Below are 19479 nucleotides of genomic sequence, written 5' to 3'. Positions count from 1 at the left end.
AAACAAAATGGATACATTGTAGCAAGAATGGATACATTTTGACAGTTTTATGAGGTCCTTGGTTTCGGATCCATTGTTCTCACCGTGGGGGGCCGTCAGCAGCTTGTCAGTAGGCTCAACGAGGCGTGCAAGGGCTCCGTGAGCTAGCTCGTGCAGGATAAATGCATGGCTGTGATTGGCTAAGGCGCAGCCATAGGAATTAGCGGAGAAGCTGGAACGCCAGGTCTACCCGTTCTAAGAATGGAGCGCAAATAGCCATAGGAAGAGATAGGAGGATATGTTCATATATTTGAGCTTATTTCGCTCCAGAAAGAAAGAAGGAAAAAGGGGTGACGGGAGACGTGTGGTGCTTGTGTAACGGTGAGGGGACTGAGGGTGGGTGCATTGTGGGCACCCTCGAGGTCATCGCCTCGGTTGTTCAAAGGAGAAGGGGAAAGGAGGTACCCCCCCCTTTTCCCGGTCCGTATCAGGGTTGGAGCCCCACGTTTGGCAAAGGTTTCCTGCGCTGCATGGTGTGGGACTAGATGACCCTCAGGGACACTTGCAACCCTGCAATTCTACGAAACCTTCCTCTCCCCACAAGACCTTATACAGCTGTGAAAATGCATGCACCATTGGATTAATAGAGGACTAAAAAACGAACCCCTTGCCCCACATCAGGCAGGAAAGCTCCTTACTCTGGAGACCTCAGATGGGAAGAAAATCAAAAAGAAATTGAACACGGCGTCAGCTTCAAACGCCCTCTGCAAATACAGCCTCCCCATCTCCACACGTTGTCAGAAATAAAGCTCATTGCATTGAGTGTGGGGCTTCAGCCCAGTTATACGTGTTTAGGGTTGATGCATTAACGTTCCGTATTTACAGGCTGGACTCTGTCTATCAGGGGCATCAAATGGGGTGTCCTCTGGATAATGGTGGACTCCAACTCCCCTCTGACCCATCCAGCATGGCCAGGGGTCAGAGAAGATGGGAGCTGCAGTCCGGCAGCTTCCGGAAGGGGCCCCATGGGCTGGGCTGCCCTATACATTTTGCAGGACACCTTCCCTGTGTTCCTCAGCCCCACCCCAAATGCACAATGCTCCCCCAAGGAGGGTCTTTTCAGCACCAGCTGCATCTGATTTCTCTCCTGGGATGCCAAGAGCTAGAAAAACAAATGCCTGTGGAATTGACCCCTCATATATCAGGCCGGACTCTCCCTGGCTCCACTATCAGGGCCGTCAACTACTGACCGGTGCAGCCTGATCTCCTTTTCCTGCATTTCCCATGGGGTGGTGGCAGATGTCAAAATAAAGACACCTTTGCCCCCCCACCTGCCTGAGGGCCACCTTCCCTTGCTCCACCCCCTATATGATGTTGGTGATGTTTGTGTGTCATCGTAGGTTTTCCTGTGAGTTTCCACTCACCCCATGGAAGGACACAAAAGTGTCCCATTTGGTCCAGCGCCAAAGAGGGGCCACCCAAACGCCCGTGGGACACCTGCCAGCAGAACCAGAGAGCAAAACCATCCTCCCCCCCCCCTTGCAGTTTCCAGCACCTGAGATTTAGAAGCCTTCTGCCTCTGGACTGTGGAGGCAGAGCAGAACCGTTGTGCTTCACAGCCTAGTGCTCCATGAATTTGTCCCCAGCTCAATGGGTGGAGCATGATAGCCATAATCTAAGGGTCACTGGCTTGAGCACCACGTTGGGCAAAAGATTCCTGCACTGCAGAGATCTGGACTAGGTGACCCTGGTTGTACCGTTCAACTATGCAATTCCATGATTTTAAGTTGGCTGCCATCTCTGCCTCCAGTGGCAGTGAGTTCCATGGTTCATTTACATGCTCCACAACAAAATGCTTTTTTCTGTCCTGGATCTCCCAACAATCAGCTTTGTTTGGGGGCCACGACTTCTAGTGCTATGAGAATCTGCAATGTGGAGATAATGTGTCTCTGTCTCCCTGCCTCCATCCATCGTGGGGACCAGAGCAGTGAGTGGGCAGTTTTGTTTGTCCCCTCCTGGGGCAGGAAGCCTCAACAGAGAACTTTCTTGAATTAACAACAACAACTGGCCATCCGCCTATGTTTTGTGACATAGATAAGGTGTGTGTTCTCCACTGTAAATCAGGATGTAACCAACATTTCTCCCTCTTTTTTTCTGTGGAATGTGGCACTTTTCAATAATATTAGCTGGACGTATTCCCCAAATGAATTATCTGGTGCCCGATTAATCCCTTCTTCTGAATGAAGCTTTTTCCGCACTCGGGGCATTCATAAGGTTTCTCCTCCGCGTGGGTCCTTTGGTGTTTGATCAGCGTATCTCACTGAGAAGTGTTTTTCCTGCACTCAGGGCATTTGTGAGGCTTCTCTCCTGTGTGGATGTTCTGATGGTCAATCAACCTACAAGGGTGATGGAAACTTGCCCCACACTCGGTGGGGTTTCTCCCCTGTGTGTGTCTTCCGATGTTCAATTAAGTTGCATGGGTGGTTGAAGTTTCTCCCACAATCATGGCACTTGTCCGGCTTCTCCCCTGTGTGGGTTCTCCGGTGTTTGAGTAACGTATCTCTTTGGGAAAAGCTTTTCCCGCAGTCCTGGAATTCGTGAGGCCTCTCTCCCGTGTGGATTTGCAGGTGACTCTCCAAATTGGTCCTCTGGCTGAAGCTTTCCCCACAGTGGGAGCACTTGTGTGGTTTCTCTTCCATGAGGCCTCTCTGATGGCGCACCCAGATCTCTCACTGGGGAAAGGGCTTCTCGTCCTCAGACCATTCGTACGCTTCCTCTCCCATGTACATCCTCTGGTGCTCAGTCAGGGCGGATCCTCGCTGGAAGCTCTCCCCACACATGGAGCATTCATGAGGATGTTCTTCGGCATTCAGCCTCCCCAGACCCAAACTGTGCTGGCCGTTCCTCCCAGGATTTGAGGAGAAGGGCTTTTCTGCTCCAAAGTGCACTGGGCTTCCACTAAAGGGAACTGGACTTCTGGGTGATGGCTGCGTTCATTTGCTCCCTGGTGTCCTTTGGACTCACGCTTTTTGTTATGTACTGAAGTTCTCACCCTGGGCCAGCAGGGGGATACTGCAAATAGTTTTCACTCAGGTCCACATATGCAAATAAGGAATTGAAAGTGACGTTCAGTGATTGGATAGTTGCAGAAAGTTGTTACTGTTGCTTTGTAGTTGAGCTTTGCATAAGCAGATTGGCTGAACCCTTCAGTTAAGTTCTGTTCTGGGTCTGTGAATAAACAAGAGCTGTTTGAAGAATCGCTGTGTCGTCTGATATGTGGGAGCACTTGTGTGGTTTCTCTTCCATGAGATCTCTCACTGGGGAAAGGATTTCTCGTCCTCAGACTATTCATACACTTCCTCTCCCATGTAGATCCTCTGGTGCTCAGTCAGGGCGGATCCTCGCTGGAAGCTCTCCCCACACATGGAGCATTCATGAGGATGTTCTTCGGCATTCAGCCTCCCCAGACCCAAACTGCACTGGCCGTTCCTCCCAGGATTTGAAGAGAAGGGCTTTTCTGCTCCAAAGTGCACTGGGCTTTCACTAAAGGGAACTGGACTTCTGGGTGATGGCTGCGTTCATTTGCTCCCTGGTGTCCTTTGGACTCACGCTTTTGCTCTGCAATCTCAGCTAACAAAGGAATGTTCCTAAGGGATATTCCCTCTGGCACAGCTTCCCTTGGTGGGAAATCTCCGTCTTGAGCTCTCTCCTTTTACCTGCAGGTGAAACCAAAAACATTTTTTAAACATTATGTGTGTGGGAAACCCCTAAGCAGGGCCTGGGAACAAGCGCCCCTCCTGGAGGCTCCAGCAGCTGCTATTCAGGAGGATTCCTGCTTCCAGCCACGGAGACAGAGCATATAACCATCCAAAGTCTTCAGGTAAAGGTAAAGGGACCCCTGACCATTAGGTCCAGTCGTGACCAACTCTGGGGTTGCGGCGCTCATCTCACTTTGTTGGCCAAGGGAGCCGGCGTATAGCTTCCGGGTCATGTGGCCAGCATGATTAATCTGCTTCTGGCGAACCAGAGCAGTGCACATAAATACCATTTATCTTCCCGCCAGAGCGGTACCTATTTATCTACTTGCACTTTAGTGTGCTTTTGAACTGCTAGGTTGGCAGGAGCAGGGACTGAGCAACGGGAGCTCACCCCATTGCAGGGATTCGAACTGCCAACCTTCTGATCGGCAAGCCCTAGACCCTGTGGTTTAACCCACAGCGCCACCCGAGCCCCCTACCAAAGTATTATCCTCCAGGAATTGTATCTAATCCCCTGTTAAAGCCCTCCAGGTTTTTCAGCCATTGGAAGGCACCACACTTTATTAGGAATATAGGAAGACTTTACACTGTGTAGTAATATTGATTAATAATAATAGCATTCATATCTAGGGAAGGAACGCCATAACTGGGCTGCCACCATGCAGATGGTGCCTTCTGCCAGGTCCATCGAGGTCAGTCTTGCCTCCACTGACTGGCAGTGGCTCTGCAAGGTCTTCCCAACCATACCTGCAGATGTCCTGGCCAGGGATGATGGGAGCTGTAGTCTTAAGCAAACAGAGGGCACCAGGTTGGCAAGGCTGAAAGCGTCTGTTTCAATCTGAAGTTCTTTGCCAGCATGCTAAAAAGGGATAAAGTTAGAACTAGCAACCAGACTTTTAGGAGTTCTCTTCACGGAATCAAGTCCCGCTTGCTAAATCAGAACTCCTGTCCATTTAGGGCAGAGGCAGATTTTCTCCCAATTTCAAAATGACCAGGAAGCCTATGAATGAAAAATGTTGCAGCATGAATACCACAACTTACTAGTAGTAGATAGGTAGCAGTGTTGGTCTGCCATAGTCAAAATAAAAAAATTCCTTCCAGTAGCACCTTAAAGACCAACTAAGTTAGTTCTTGGTATGAGCTTTCGTGTGCATGCACACTTCTTCAGATACACTTACTAGGTACGTGTGTGTTTGTGTGTAAGCAAAAGCATGGGAAGCAATCCAAAAGCATTCGCTGCTTCTTGAGAAAACATTCAGCAACTACAAAGATCTGGAGACATGTTTTGTTTAAAAAACAAAGATCACGTGATCACTGAGTCATTTCCAGGAAGGGAAACTCCCAGTGACTGAAAACTGAAAAAGCGAAACTTAACTGAGTCTTCAGCACGAGGGAGCCATGGCTGCTGCAGGGGGTCACATCCAGCGTCTCCGTGATGAAGCCACTTGCTCCATCTGCCTGGATTACTTCAAGGATCCAGTCACCATCCCAGAGTGTGGGCACAACTTCTGCCGATCCTGCCTGGTCCTCTTCTGGGGGGAATCGGAGGCGGAGGCTTCCTGCCCTCAGTGCAGAGAAAGAGTCCAGAAAAGGAGCCTCGTCTCCAACCGGCAACTGGCTAATGTGGCGGAAATAGTGAAGAATCTCAGCCTTCAAGAGGGAAAGGAGGAAGGAGGGAAAGGAGGAGTCTGCGAGAAGCACCAGGAGCCCCTCAAGCTCTTCTGCAAAGTCCACCAAGCCCCCATCTGCGTGGTGTGCGACAAATCAAAGGAACATGAAAATCACAAGGTGATTCCTCTGGAAGAGGCTTCGGAGGAATACAAGGTAGGAGATCCCTGGATCTGGAGGGGGAGAAATAAATAGCTGTGGATTCTTCTTGGGAGGTTTTCTTTTGAATTCTCAGGTCCAAAGTAGGCATGGCATTGATTGGTCGTTGTTTATCGCCTTGGAAGCAGCCCAGGGGAAGCCAGAGGGCTCCTGGGGTGGCTGGAGAGGGGAGTTGAAGTCTTTTCTCTCTGCCAGGGGGACAAGGGGATCTTGAAATACTCACAGCAGCTTCAAAGATTTGGACTGGGACCTTGGCAGGGAGAGAAAGGGTTAACCTCGTCCACATCCCCCAGCAATATTTAGAACATATTTAGAACGTACAAATGTAAATTGCACATAGACAACTAAGTACATGTCTCCTTTGGTTACCAGGATGCCTCCTCAATGCCCTGCAAAACAGAGAGCAGCAAGGGATCAGCGGGGGGCGAGGGGGCTGTTAGCCAGGAATTGACCAGATGGTGCAGGATCCCACCCCCCAAGTATCTGTTGGAAGCAGATTTGGGAGTGGGGAGTGGGAGCACCTACTGGTGGCTTATTCTGGGGGTGCCGTGGAGCCTCTGCAATGATGTTTCGGGGGGGGGCTGAGGATCTCCTCCCACCCCAAATTTTGAGACGCTCTGGTCTATCCCTGCATCTCTCGCCTCTTGGGCTGACCTCACTATCTCTTTGAGGCTAGACTGATACATCCCAGGTCGGATCCTGCCTTAGCTTCCTCCTCCTCCTCTTCCCACTTCTCCCTGAGACCTCAAGATGAGAAGTCAGGCTGGGACCGCCAAGGAAAGTAGAGGAGGCTGAGAGATCAGGCCACAAGGGAGGGTGTTTGAGAAAGGGTGAGGGGCTGCCAGCTCTGCAGGCAAGGGGGGACCTAACTGGGATCCTGAGCCCCACAGGGGTGCTGAAGATAGAAGGTAGTTGATCCATGGAGCCGTGGGCCCAAAAACGCTGAAAACCTCTGTACTTTTATTTCCTCCAGGAAACTACTTTGCTATTCTAGCAAGGCCACTGGGCGCAAGAAGCCATTGTGATTTTCATCTCTCTGTGTGTCTCAATCGAAGCTGAGTTTTCCCTTTTCTCTTTAGGGAGAGATCTGTCACCGCCTGGAGATTCTGAGGAAAGAGAGAGAGGAAATTCCGGCCCATCAAGCAGATCTGGAAAAGGAAAGCAAAGACCTCCTTGTAAGTGTCTCTGTTACTAGACAGGGAACAAGCACTTGAGACCTCCAGGTATAGGGCAGTGTATAAATTCAATAGAAGAGGAGGAGGAGGAGGGGAAGAAGGAGAAGGAGAAGGAGAAGGAGAATTGAGTCAGGACTGAGAAGTGATGGGGAAATCTGCCCATTTCAGCTTCTCCTCATTTTTCATATCAGTCTGTTTATTAATTTATTGTTCTGAAAATGAATCAGATGTTAGGGTAGCTACCTCCTTGTATAAATATTTTGGTCTATACTTTACCCTCATAAATACATTTTTTGTGAATATTACCTGGCTGCGTGAAGCTTGAAAATATCAGAATTTTAAAGCTCTGTTTTGGTCTCCATATTTTTTCAGCAAGAGCGAATTAGGCAAGTTCACCTTTGAATGCAGCTAAATTGAGTTTATTTCCCCTTGTCATTTATTACTTAGGAATCTACCCAGACCCGACAGATAGCTGAAGGAGCTAAGGAAAAAGCAGTGGCAGTAGAGGAGAAGCTACCACCCATTCAAAGGCAACTGGATGGTCATAGGTCGACGTTGTCTATGATCGAATTGAAGGAGAAACAAACGAACCTAAGGATCAGAGCCGTACCTGAAGCTGAGAAAGATAACTTGGTTGATTTTCTCATGCAGGAAATTGCAGACTTTTGGAAATCAGATTTGGAAAAGGGAGAAATCAAGATAGTGAGGGCCTTTAGGCTTGGAGGAGGGGGGAAGAAGAACAGGGTGAGAGACTGTTTGATTACCCTCCGGACAAAAGAGGAGAGAGACAAAATCTTGAGTCTGCACTTCCAGAAGACTTTGGTAATACATCAGTCAAGAGTGGAGATATTTAAAGACATCCCGAAATACCTTTTGGACCTTAGATCTGACTACAGAGATTTGGTTGGTCTGCTGAGAAGCAATAGAATTGTTTTTAGGTGGGAATTCCCCCAAGGCCTATCTTTTAGCTTCAAAGGAAGAAAGATAAAAATAAGATCAGTGGACGACAAGGAAAGATTTTTGAGGGACCACAAGGAAGATTTACAGAAAGGATCTGGAGAAGAGCCAGGAGTACTGGAAAGAGGAATACTAGACAAAGCAATACTGCCTCTCGGATTGGACGATCTAGGAAAAGTGACACCACCGACAGAACAAGAACAAGCACTCGGCGCGGTTGGAGGAAAAGCAAAGTAACTACACCATGGCCCTGCAACTATTAAGTTGGAATACCAATGGTCTTAACTCCTCCCATAAGAGGAAAAAAATCTTTCATATATTAAAAAAGGAACATTTGGACTTGATCTGTTTACAGGAAACACATGTGATAAGACTACACAGGAAAGTATTGATAAATAAAAGATTGGGGCAAGAATTTATTTCATCAGACAAAGTCAAAAAAAGAGGAGTAGTGATTTACGCTAAGGAGAGCTTATCACCGAAATTTATTTTTAAAGATGATCAAGGAAGATGGGTTGCAATTGAAATTCAAACACAAGGAGAGAAATTTTTGATAGTAGGAGTTTATGCACCAAATGAGGGGAAATCAGAATTCTTTAAAAAACTGCACAAGACTTTGATGGACTATATGGATTATAATGTGATCTTGATGGGGGATATGAACGGAGTGGTGTCTACAAATATGGACAAGGCACAAAGACAGTTTTTAAGGATGGTAGACTACCAAAAACCTTTTTTGAAATGACTGATAATCTGGATTTAGTTGATATTTGGAGAACAAAGAACCCCTTAGGCAGAGAGGGAACCTTTTTCTCTGAAGCCAAAATGACTTGGACAAGAATTGACCAAATATGGGTAACTAGAGTACTGGCTCCAAAGACAAGAAAAGTGGAAATTTGTCCTAAAACTTGCTCCGACCATAATGCTGTGAAGATGGAGATGCAACTAACACCAACTGGCTCTTTCAGATGGAGGATGAATGACACCTTGTTTAGGAGTGAAGAAGTGACTAAGAAGGCCCAAAAAACTTTGAGAGACTATTTCGAGATAAACATGAATACTACGGTTGAAAAAAGAGTAATCTGGGACGCAAGTAAAGCGGTTATGAGAGGGTTTCTGATACAACAGAATGCTATAAAGAAGAGAACTCAAAACGAGAAGAAAGATAAAATTTTGGAGAAAATAAAGGAAAGTGAGAAGAAATTGAGAGCAAAAGCAAAGTCGCAGGAGATTTTAAGAGAAATAAAGTTGTACCAAGTACAATATATGAAAATGATGAATCAGGAAATCGAATGGAAAATTAAACAGATGAAACAAAAGACATTCGAGTCGGCTAACAAATGTGGGAAACTGTTGGCTTGGCAAATGAAAAAAAGACAGAAACTTAATACTATTACAAATTTGGAAGTGGAAGGAAAGAATATACAGAACCTAGTGGAAATTAGAAAGTGTTTCCAGAGATACTTTAAACAATTATATACACAAGGGCCTCAAAAATTTTTTGACATAGATCGGTTTTTGAAAACAAATGGATTACAAAAAATCTCTCAAGAAAACAAACTAATGTTGAACTATAAAATAACTGAACAAGAGGTAGAAGGTGCCATTCAGAGTATGCAATTGGGTAAATCTCCAGGACCGGACGGATTGACTTCTAGATACTATAAATCTTTGAAAGAATGGCTAATACAACCTCTAAAGGAAGTCTGTAATGAAATATTGGAAGGGAAAAAGGCACCGGAATCGTGGAAGGAAGCGTATATCACACTTATACCGAAGACAGAGACTGAAAAGACGCAGCTCAAGAACTACCGCCCCATATCGCTGCTTAATGTGGATTATAAATTTTTTGCAGACATTTTGGCAAAAAGATTTTAAAAAGTACTAGTGGAAGGGATCCATAAAGATCAAACAGGCTTTCTCCTGGGTAGACACTTGTCTGACAATATGAGAAACATTATAAATATTTTAGAAAAATTGCAAGAAAATATAAATATAAAGGCAGTATTGATATTTGTGGACGCGGAGAAAGCCTTTGACAATATCTCTTGGAGCTTTATGAAGAAGAATTTACAGGGGATGGGCGTTGGTCAAGCTTTTGGAAATGGTATAGGTGCAATATACTCTGAACAAAAGGCCAAACTAATTGTTAACAACGTGGTGACAGAGGAATTTAAGATAGAGAAAGGGACACGACAAGGATGCCCAATTTCCCCATTGCTTTTTATATCGGTCCTGGAGGTCCTTTTAAATATGATTAGAAGGGACCAATTGGTTGAAGGTATACATGTCGGAGTCAAACAGTACAAATTGAGAGCATTTGCAGATGATTTAGTATTAACGTTACAGGAGCCAGAATCTAGTACTAAAAGAGTGTTGGAACTGATTAAAGAATTTGGTCAGGTCGCAGGATTTAAGTTGAACAAGTTAAAAACTAAGGTTTTAGAGAAAAATCTAACAGCGATTGAAAGAGAGAAGTTTCAGAAGGAGACAGGTTTAACACTGGTTAATAAGGTGAAATACCTGGGGGTTAACATGACAGCTAAGAATGTGAATCTATTTAAGGATAACTACGAGAAATGCTGGCGGAAGTGAAAAAAGATCTAGAAATATGGTCAAATTTGAAGCTTTCACTGCTAGGCCGTATAGCTGCGATAAAGATGAATGTATTGCCAAGAATGTTGTTTTTGTTTCAAACATTGCAGATTTTGGATAAAATGGATTGTTTCAAGAAGTGGCAAAGAGATATTTCTAGATTTGTCTGGCAGGGCAAGAAGCCTAGAATAAAATTTAAAATATTAACGGATGCAAAAGAAAGAGGTGGATTTGCCCTGCCAGACCTTAAACTTTACTATGAATCAGCAGCTCTTTGCTGGTTGAAAGAATGGCTGCTTCATGAAAACACAGACATTTTGGATTTAGAAGGTTTTAACAATGTATTTGGGTGGCATGCATATTTATGGTACGATAAGGTCAAAGCGCATAAAGCTTTTAAAAACTACATAGTCAGGAAAGCATTGTTTAACGTTTGGATAAGATATAAGGACCTGTTTGAAAATAAAACCCCAAGGTGGTTGTCACCGATGGAAGCGAAGGCTCAGAAAAAGCTCGATATGGAGGCCAAATAGCCGAAATATTGGGAAATTTTGGAACAAGAGGGAGATAGATTGAAACTGCAGAGCTTTGAAAAATTAAAAAATAAAGTGCGAGATTGGCTTCATTATTACCAAATAATGGAGGCATTCAATGTGGATAAGAAAATTGGCTTCCAGGTGGAAAAATCAAAATTGGAAACAGAACTGTTAGATCCCAATACTAAGACTTTGTCAAGAATGTATAATCTGCTGTTGGAATGGAATACTCAGGATGAAATGGTGAAATCTGCTATGATTAAATGGGCACAAGATGTTGGACATAACATTATGATGGCTGACTGGGAAAAGTTATGGACCACAGGTATGAAGTTTACGGCATGTAATGCCTTAAGAGAGAATATTATGAAAATGATATACAGGTGGTACATGACACCAGTCAAGCTTGCAAAAATCTATCATTTGCCCGATAATAAGTGTTGGAAATATAAAGAAACTGAAGGTACATTCTTTCACCTTTGGTGGACATGCCCAAGGATTAAGGTTTTCTGGGAGATGATATATAATGAAATGAAAAAGGTATTTAAATATACCTTTCTGAAGAAACCAGAGGCCTTTTCCTGGGCATTGTCGGCCAATTGGTGCCAAAGAAGGATAGAACTTTCTTTATGTATGCTACAACAGCAGCGAGAATACTTATTGCAAAGTATTGGAAGACACAAGACCTACCCACCCTGGAAGAATGGCAGATGAAGGTGATAGACTACATGGAATTGGCGGAGATGACTGGCAGAATCCGAGACCAGGGAGAAGAGTCAGTGGAAGAAGATTGGAAGAAATTTAAAGACTGGATCTCCTGCCCTGTGCGAGGATGAGTTCAGGCCTCCTTCTGACATGAGCCAGTCTCTTGACCAAGCTTCTTTTCCACTTCCCTCCACAACTTCTTGGTTGATCCCCTTCACAATGGATACAGAGCGTCCCAAAATGGTGCTCAGTCACAGTGACCAAAGAATAAGACAGAGGGACTCATCCAGACTGCTGCTTGTCCCACGCCTTTCCTCAAGGAAAATCTGCTCTCTACTGCTGAATGAGAGCAAACGTCAGCCTGGTTTTCTCCGGATTGACGTTTGCTTAGATGTTGAACTAAGGAGCAGGTTTTCCCTGAGGGAAAGCGGAAGGGCAAAGGCAAAACCACTTGGACCCGTGTTTTCTAGACACAGGAAAAGCAGAAGTGTGGATGAACCCAAAGAAACACAGAGCTGTTTTATTACCCCTTTGGAGGCATTTTATGCTGCAGGTGCTTTTTAAATTTCCAGTTGGAAAGTAGAATTTGAAATTTGGGGACTTCTATGGAAGACAATTTGGGACAGTTCCCTGGTAGGATTAACGTGTAGCCTTACTTACGTCTGAACTGCACAATGCAAACGGGATTGAAGTTAATAAATTATAATCTAAGACAAGAGATGGGGTGGAATCTTCTCCTGAACCCACAAATATTAAATTTCCCTAAAATGCTGGTGGATTTCCATAAGGATTCTTAAAAAATAATTGTAAACAGATGTGGAAATGTGGAGAACTTGATACAGGAAAAATTCACAATTTCAGATTGGAAAAATAAAAGCTGTGAGAAACCAAAACTGGCTGATTCCGCCATCCCTGCCCACAACCTTGCCATGTGCCAGGCAGACTGACATCCCAGGGCCAGGGTCTGAGGGGGTCTTCCTAGTCTGGACTGTGGTGTGCAGTGAATTCCCTTCTCTTTTCCCCTCTAGGATGTGAGAAGGACCTTGCAGAGGTAAGTGGATCTGGCTCATTTCCATTAGCATCACTCCATGATGCCAGGATGCAAGAACCTCAGACATGGCCCTCCAGGGGCTGCAGGGGGGAGACTGGAGGACTCACTCCCTGAGGCACCTCACAGGTAAAAGCAGGGCCCCCTCTTCTGAACTTGTAGCCCCCCAATTCTCCCTCCAAGGATCAAGGTCAGCTGCCTCCTCCCTCCCTCCCTCCCTCCCCACATCACTTCACACGGGGATGGGGGCTCTTTTCTTTCTCTTCCACCTTCTGTTCATTGACTTTGGTAATTTCAAACATGTAGAAGAGAAAGTGCCAAAGATCCCTGGGAACAGCTTAGGACGTACCAGTATATTTCCACGTCCCACTGGAAGCCCCCCAACTCAGCCCTTTTGAGGCACTGAGGGAGGGAAGGTCTGTTTGTCTAGAATGGGTTGGCTATTTTTCTTGGGAGCGTTTCCAATGTGAGAGGCTGAAGGTGGTCTTGAGTGGGGGGTGAAAGTCAGGTTGTTTGATGCCTCTGGAGGGAGAGTCCATGGGGCATGGGGTTGCACACTTCCTGTGTGAGAGAGGGGGTGCAGAGAGGGTGGAGGTTGCTCTCCTTGACCGCTTGGCAGCTTTTGACATCACTAACTAGCCAGTGTGGTGTAGTGGTTAAGAGCGGTGGACTCGTAATCTGGGGAACCGGGTTCGCGTCTCCGCTCCTCCACATGCAGCTGCTGGGTGACCTTGGGCCAGTCACACTTCTTTGAAGTCTCTCAGCCCCACTCACCTCACAGAGTGTTTGTTGTGGGGGAGGAAGGGAAAGGAGAATGTTAGCTGCTTTGAGACTCCTTAGAGTAGTAATAAAGCGGGATATCAAATCCAAACTCTCCTCCTCCTCCTCCTCCTCCTCTTCTTCTTCTTCTTCTTCTTCTTCTTCTTCTTCTTCTTCTTCTTCTTCTTCTAACATCCTCTGGAGAGGCTCAGGGAGGGAGGGATTGCAGGCACTCCATTTCAGGGGTTTGGCCCTTACGTCCTGGGACCTTCCCAGAAAGTTGTTATGGGGCAGCAGAGTTTGAAGCCATGGGAGCCCTCCGGTGATGTCCCACAGGGTTGCCTCTTGTCCCTTGTGCTGCTTATCATCCTTACAAAGCCGTTGGCCAGGGCTTGGAGGTGGGTGTCAACAGATCACGTTGAATTACCTGTTGGGAAATAAACTTCAACTTTGTTCATGTTATTGAGATCTCCTGCAATAATTAGGGAGACGGTGCCACAATGGGGCCATTCATGGTTTTTCTTTTCACCAGGTATGAGGAAAGAGAGAGTCCAGAGAAGCCACTGCCTTTCCCTCTAGAACTGAGGAACAGGATCTTGGAATCCTGTGATCTAAATCACCTTGTGGAGGATACAATGAAACAATGGAAAGGTAATTAAAATTGGCTGCCAGGATTTCACACTGGGATTTCTATTATTTCTTCAGAACTGAGCATGCCAGGCTCTTACTGCATGGAATTGAGTAACTCCAGGATACCTTCCTTCTTGGTGCTCCAGCCTTCATTTTCTGTCCCCCAGAATGGCCCATATATATTGTGATGCTGGATCCTGTAAAGAAAGCCTGTATCTGTTTTCAGTTATACGGAACCTCCTTTTCCTTTTGGTTAGCAGTCTACACAATCTGGGGTTGTCCTTTGGGAGGTTCTCCTGCTCTGAATGGAGTCAATTTAAGGATGCCACATTATGAAGTGTTACTTTTGTATGGAGATTTATCTCAGGTGGAAGAGTGTTGCCCTAACACTTTATATCTTTTTGCTTCCTCAGATGCTGTGTTATACAGAAAACAGACTCAGAAAGGTAAATTTCAAGGGGAGGAACAATTTGACAGGAGGGATGGGGACTGATATTTCATGGTGTTAAGCCGTCTTTTCTGCAGACTTTGGGACCCCCATCAATGGCGTCACTCTGGGTAACAGTCCTCTAGTGGTGTTTGGGTTCTTTGTCTGTCCCATGAATGAACTGGGAGCGAGGTTGAAGGCTTGGACTGGGGGCAGAACCTGCACACCAGTCTGAGTTCCATTCCTGCCTATAGACTAGTATCCTGGTTTCACCCTCGATTTCTTTCCTAAAATCTGTATGCTGTTTGTTTGTAGGGAAAATCCTCAGAGCCTTACAATATCTTACAAAAGCCCTTAAGGAGGATCCTGCAGGGTCAGTCCAGTGACCATGGTTTCTGGTTCTCATGTATAGGGAACCTCCCTTGCATTTTGTTTTCCCTCCACACAATCTGGAGAGGTTCTTTTGCGGCTTCTCTAGATTTGCTTGGATTTCTCCCTCGTGAAGTGTGTTAAAAAGGGCACCCGCAAGCACCCAGTCCCTCCTCCACCTCCTGCCCAGTCTGGTCTCCCAGCAGCAGAGCAAGGCCTGAGCTGCCTCCTCCTCAGTTTCAACCTCCTCAGCCATCCCCATCTCCTGAGACTTCCCACTGTTCTTATGAGATCAGCCCCATTCCATGAGAGATGACTTCCCATTCCACGAGACCCTTGGAAGTACAGTGCAAAGCTCTGCTGATTCATCCTCTGCAGTTTGGTTTGTCAGCATGCTTGGAAATTCCGGTTTCAAGAGCTTTTCCCTACCAGTTTACTTGGTGCAGATGTTCACCTTCCTCCAGCCCTCCAGTACAGATCCCCATTTCATTCGTGGCTTTTGAATGGTTGTATTCTGCCATTTTATAGCATGGTTTACCATTTCTGATTTCCCCATGACATCATGGAATAGTAGAGTTGGAAAGGATCCCAAGGATCATCTAGTCCATGGGTAGGCAAACTAAGGCCTGGGGACTGGATCCGGCCCAATCTTCTTCTAAATCCCAACTGCGGACTGTCTGTGAATCAGCGTGTTTTTACATGAGTAGAATGTGTCCTTTTATTTAAAATGCATCTCTGGGTTATTTGTGGGGCACAGCATTTTGTTCATTTCCCCCCCCAAGATACAGTGGTACCTCGGGTTACAGACGCTTCAGGTTACAGGCGCTTCAGGTTATAGACTCTGCTCACCCAGAAATATTACTTTAGGTTAAGAACTTCAGGACGAGAACAGAAATCGTGCTTCGGCGGCGTAGCAGCATCAGGAGGCCCCATTAGCTAAAGTGGTGCTTCAGGTTAAGAACAGTTTCAGGTTAAGAACAGACCTCCGGAACGAATTAAGTACTTAACCTGAGGTACCAAGGTCTGAGGGACAGTGGACCGGCCCCCTGCTGAAAATGTTTGCTGACCCCTGATCTAGTCCAACCCCCTGCAATGCAGGAATCACAGCTAAACGTGTTACTTGTTTTAATTGCTTAGGCCTTCAGTTGTTGTCTTTGCAATTATTTGTTCTATGTTCTTTTGCTTAAAATAAGGAAAAAACAGATGCTTTCCTCCCCCCCCCCCAATATATATTTTTGAGCTATTGCAATGTAGCCTCTTAACCCTCTTTTTGCTTCCTCAGATGTCCAGTCACTCAGAAGTCTCCAGAGAGGTAAATTTCACATGGAGACCCCAATTGACAGGAGGGGGGGACACTAGTGTTTCATGGGGGTCAAGAGTCTCTTCTGTACAGTTGAGAACCATCCACCGCTTGACTTTAGCCCTGCTGTTTGTGCCACAAAGGCAGAGAGGGTGGACTTGAAGGGGGGAGAGAAACTTCCCAGAAGGATCAGGCGGAGGAGGGAAGAGTTTTACCCCTGGCTAGAGAGAGTTGGGTTGCTTTTCCATCATGTGACCTTTTTCAGGCCTGGTTGCCATGTGTCCTCTTTTTCCCAGCCATGTCTTCTATTTTCATGATCAAAATTTCTTAACATTCGTATCGGGGCAGATTTTTAAAATTTGGCAGAATGTCCCCATGTTTTTTGTTCGGTTTTTTGGTTTACAAGAACTCATGAAAATTTTAATATTGCATTAGAACAGGCATAGGCAACCTCAACCCTCCAGATGTTTCAGCACTACAATTCCCATAATCCCTGACCACTGGTCCTGTTAGCTAGGGATCATGGGAGTTGTAGTCCCAAAACATCTGGAGGGCCGAGGTTGCCTATGCCTGCATTAGAGTCAGATCTAAGGCACCCGGTTCGGCTAAACTGCAGCAGAGAATCACAACAGAGCAGCATCTTAAGCTAGCAACATACTGTAAAAACCCCTTCTCTTGTGGCTGAACCAAAAGGACGCTGGCTCAGCTACAAGATCTTGGAGAAGGAGTCCGGGAGGGCAAGAGTTAAGACCCCCCTGCCCTTAAGGAGAGTCCACATGCAGATGTTCAACAGGTTAATAAATTGTTATGTGCGCACTTACGTTCAGAAAGATGTGAACATGTGCCCAAATATTTCATGTGGCAAATGAGGGAGCTATATGTATTATTCTTATTCTTTTGTTGTTGAAAGTTAAGAGCACTGCTACTAGCAATATATCACACCTACTACAGCCTACATATAGTAGGGGTATTTCAAATGAGAATCATCATAGTGATCCATGGTTAAAAGTCGAAGTTGGCAAATGTGTCCTCTTTCTTGCTCTTCAAAATAGGGCAGCCCTACACTTGCCTATCATGACTGTCTCAGCCCCAAACTGGTAACCTTTTGAATTATTCCCCCCTTTTCTCAAGGAACTAGTCTTATGGTATATATTAAATCCAAAAGAGAAGCATGGAATAAGCAGTCCTTTGTAAAATTGCCCTGCCACCTGCCTCCTCTTCCCTGGCGGCAAGGCCTAAACTTCCAAGATGGTTGGGAGGAAGGAGAGACCAAGTGGGTGAGAGAGATGGAGAGCAGGAATAAACAGGCTCCCCATTTAACGCGATTTTCACTTTTGGGCACGAGGGCCCAGAACATAAGCCATGCGAAAGTGAGGGGAAGCCTCTATGTGGTTTTGTGTTGTATTTTAATGGTGTGAACCACCCTCAGACCTATATATGATGGGCAGTATGCAAATGTTGATATTATTATTATTATTATTATTATTATTATTATTATTACATGGGGGTCGTCCTCCCGCAGCCCAACCCAGAGGTCCCCAAAGGCCAATTCCCACAGAGATTGTCTGAGGAAAGCAGCTTCTCTCCTCTCCTGCCTCCTCCAGTTCTCCTCTCTTTCCCCTTAGATAACACAGAAGAGCAGAGTAAAAGGTTTCCTGGGTGGTTTTTCCGCTTAGAAAATGCCTGGGTTGGAAGGAGGGCAGGCACAATGGACATTGAATATAAGAAAGTGAAGGAAACTGATTTAAAAGCCAACCAGAAGATATTTATTCTGATGAGAGTCTGCAAGGAGGCGTCTCAGTGTCCCATGTGATGCAAATAAATCCCCTTGATCTGAAAGGGAATCTGGGTTTTTGGGTGTTTCTTGGATTAAGGATGTCCATCTCTCTCTCTCTGCTGACTCTGCCTGATCTTCTCTCTCCCTCATCTTCTTCCCAACAGCAAATGTCACTCTGGATCCAGACACAGCCCATCCCCAACTCATCCTGTCCAAGGATCGGAAAGGCCTGAGAAAGGGAGACAAACCTCAAGCCCTGCCTGATAATCCTGAGAGATTCATTCTATGGCCTTGTGTGTTGGGACGTGAGGGATTCACAGCAGGCAGACATTTCTGGGAAGCCACTGTGGGAAGTGAGGCATGGTGGGCTGTGGGGGTTGCCAGGAAGTCTGTGGAGAGAAAGGGTATCTTCCCCTTAAGGCCTGAAAGAGGGATCTGGGCTGTGGGGGTTCTGGGAGGGGAGTACTGGGCCTACTCACCCCCTGATCTCTCTCCTCTGTCCTTGAGGAAGAAGCCCTGGAGGATCCGGGTGACTCTGGACTATGAAGGGGGATGTGTGTCTTTTTCTGACGCTGACTCAGGAGCCGAACTCTACACGTTCTCAGGAGCCTCGTTCTCTGGAGAGACCCTCCTCCCTTTCTTTTATCTGAATGACTTTGATCTGTGGGGAAATGAAACCCCCCTCAGTATCTCCTGAGGAGACTAAATCTGCCTCTCAGGCCCAGCAAGAGTTTCTCTCCAGACCAGAGTGACTCATATAAAAAACATTTACCCACCAGGAGAACCTTGGGCAGTTTTTCAAGGGGAATTTGAGAAGATTCATTTTCCTTCCTTTCCCCAGAATTCCCTCTGCAGCTTGCTTCTTCTTAAAAAGACAGTCACACTTTTAACAGTCCAAATAAATAATCTTTTCCTCACCTTCAGTCTTGTTTTCCTTTTGAGATGTCTTTGGCAGAGCACGAGACTCTTAATCCCAGGGTTGTGGGTCGGAGCCCCATGTTCGGCAAAGGTTTCCTGCACTACAGGGGGTGGGACTAGATGACCCTCAGGGCCCCTTGCAACCCTGCAATTCTACGAAACCTCCCTCTCCCCACAAGACCTTATGCAGCTGTGAAAATGCATGCATAATTGGATTAATAGAGGACTAAAAAATGAACCCCTTCCCCCACATCAGGCAGGAAAGCTCCTTACTCTGCAGACCTCAGATGGGAAGAAAATCAAAAAGAAATTGAACAGGGCGTCAGCTTCAAATGCCCTCTGCAAATACAGCCTCACCATCTCCACACGTTGCCAGAAATAAACCTCATTGCATTCAGCGGGGCTTCTGCCCAGTTATACGTGTTTAGGGTTGATGCATTAATGTTCCGTATTTACAGGCTGGACTCTGTCTATCAGGGGCCTCAAATGGGGTGTCCTCTGGATAATGCTGGACTCCAACTCCCCACTGACCCATCCAGCATGGCCAGGGGTCAGAGAGGATGGGAGCTGCAGTCTGGCAGCTTCCGGAAGGGGCCCCATGGGCTGGGCTGCCCTATACATTTCGCAGGACACCTTCCCTGTGTTCCTCAGCCCCACCCCAAATGCACAATGTTCCCCCAAGGAGGGTCTTTTCAGCAGCAGGTGCATCTGATTTCTCT

The 19479-nt window shown here is 46.1% G+C and overlaps 1 protein-coding gene across 1 annotated transcript; it reads left to right on the top strand.

The window, feature by feature from the left end:
• Positions 1 to 4930: 4930 nt before the first annotated feature.
• Positions 4931 to 18759, top strand: LOC310700963 (zinc finger protein RFP-like). Its single transcript, XM_083490920.1, has 9 exons — positions 4931 to 5561; positions 6644 to 6739; positions 7187 to 7929; positions 12471 to 12525; positions 12612 to 12709; positions 13872 to 13990; positions 14383 to 14415; positions 16048 to 16077; positions 18007 to 18759. The coding sequence occupies exons 1-9, from the start codon at positions 5136 to 5138 to the stop codon at positions 18537 to 18539; spliced, it is 2133 nt and encodes a 710-aa protein (XP_083347046.1). The 5' UTR covers positions 4931 to 5135; the 3' UTR covers positions 18540 to 18759.
• Positions 18760 to 19479: the final 720 nt, after the last annotated feature.

The sequence above is a fragment of the Podarcis liolepis genome (genome assembly GCF_965112155.1).
Source record: "Podarcis liolepis genome assembly, chromosome: 2".
NCBI lineage: Eukaryota > Metazoa > Chordata > Lepidosauria > Squamata > Lacertidae > Podarcis > Podarcis liolepis.
The sequence above is the reverse complement of the archived record's forward strand: the minus strand, read 5'-3'. Positions and strand labels throughout refer to the sequence as shown.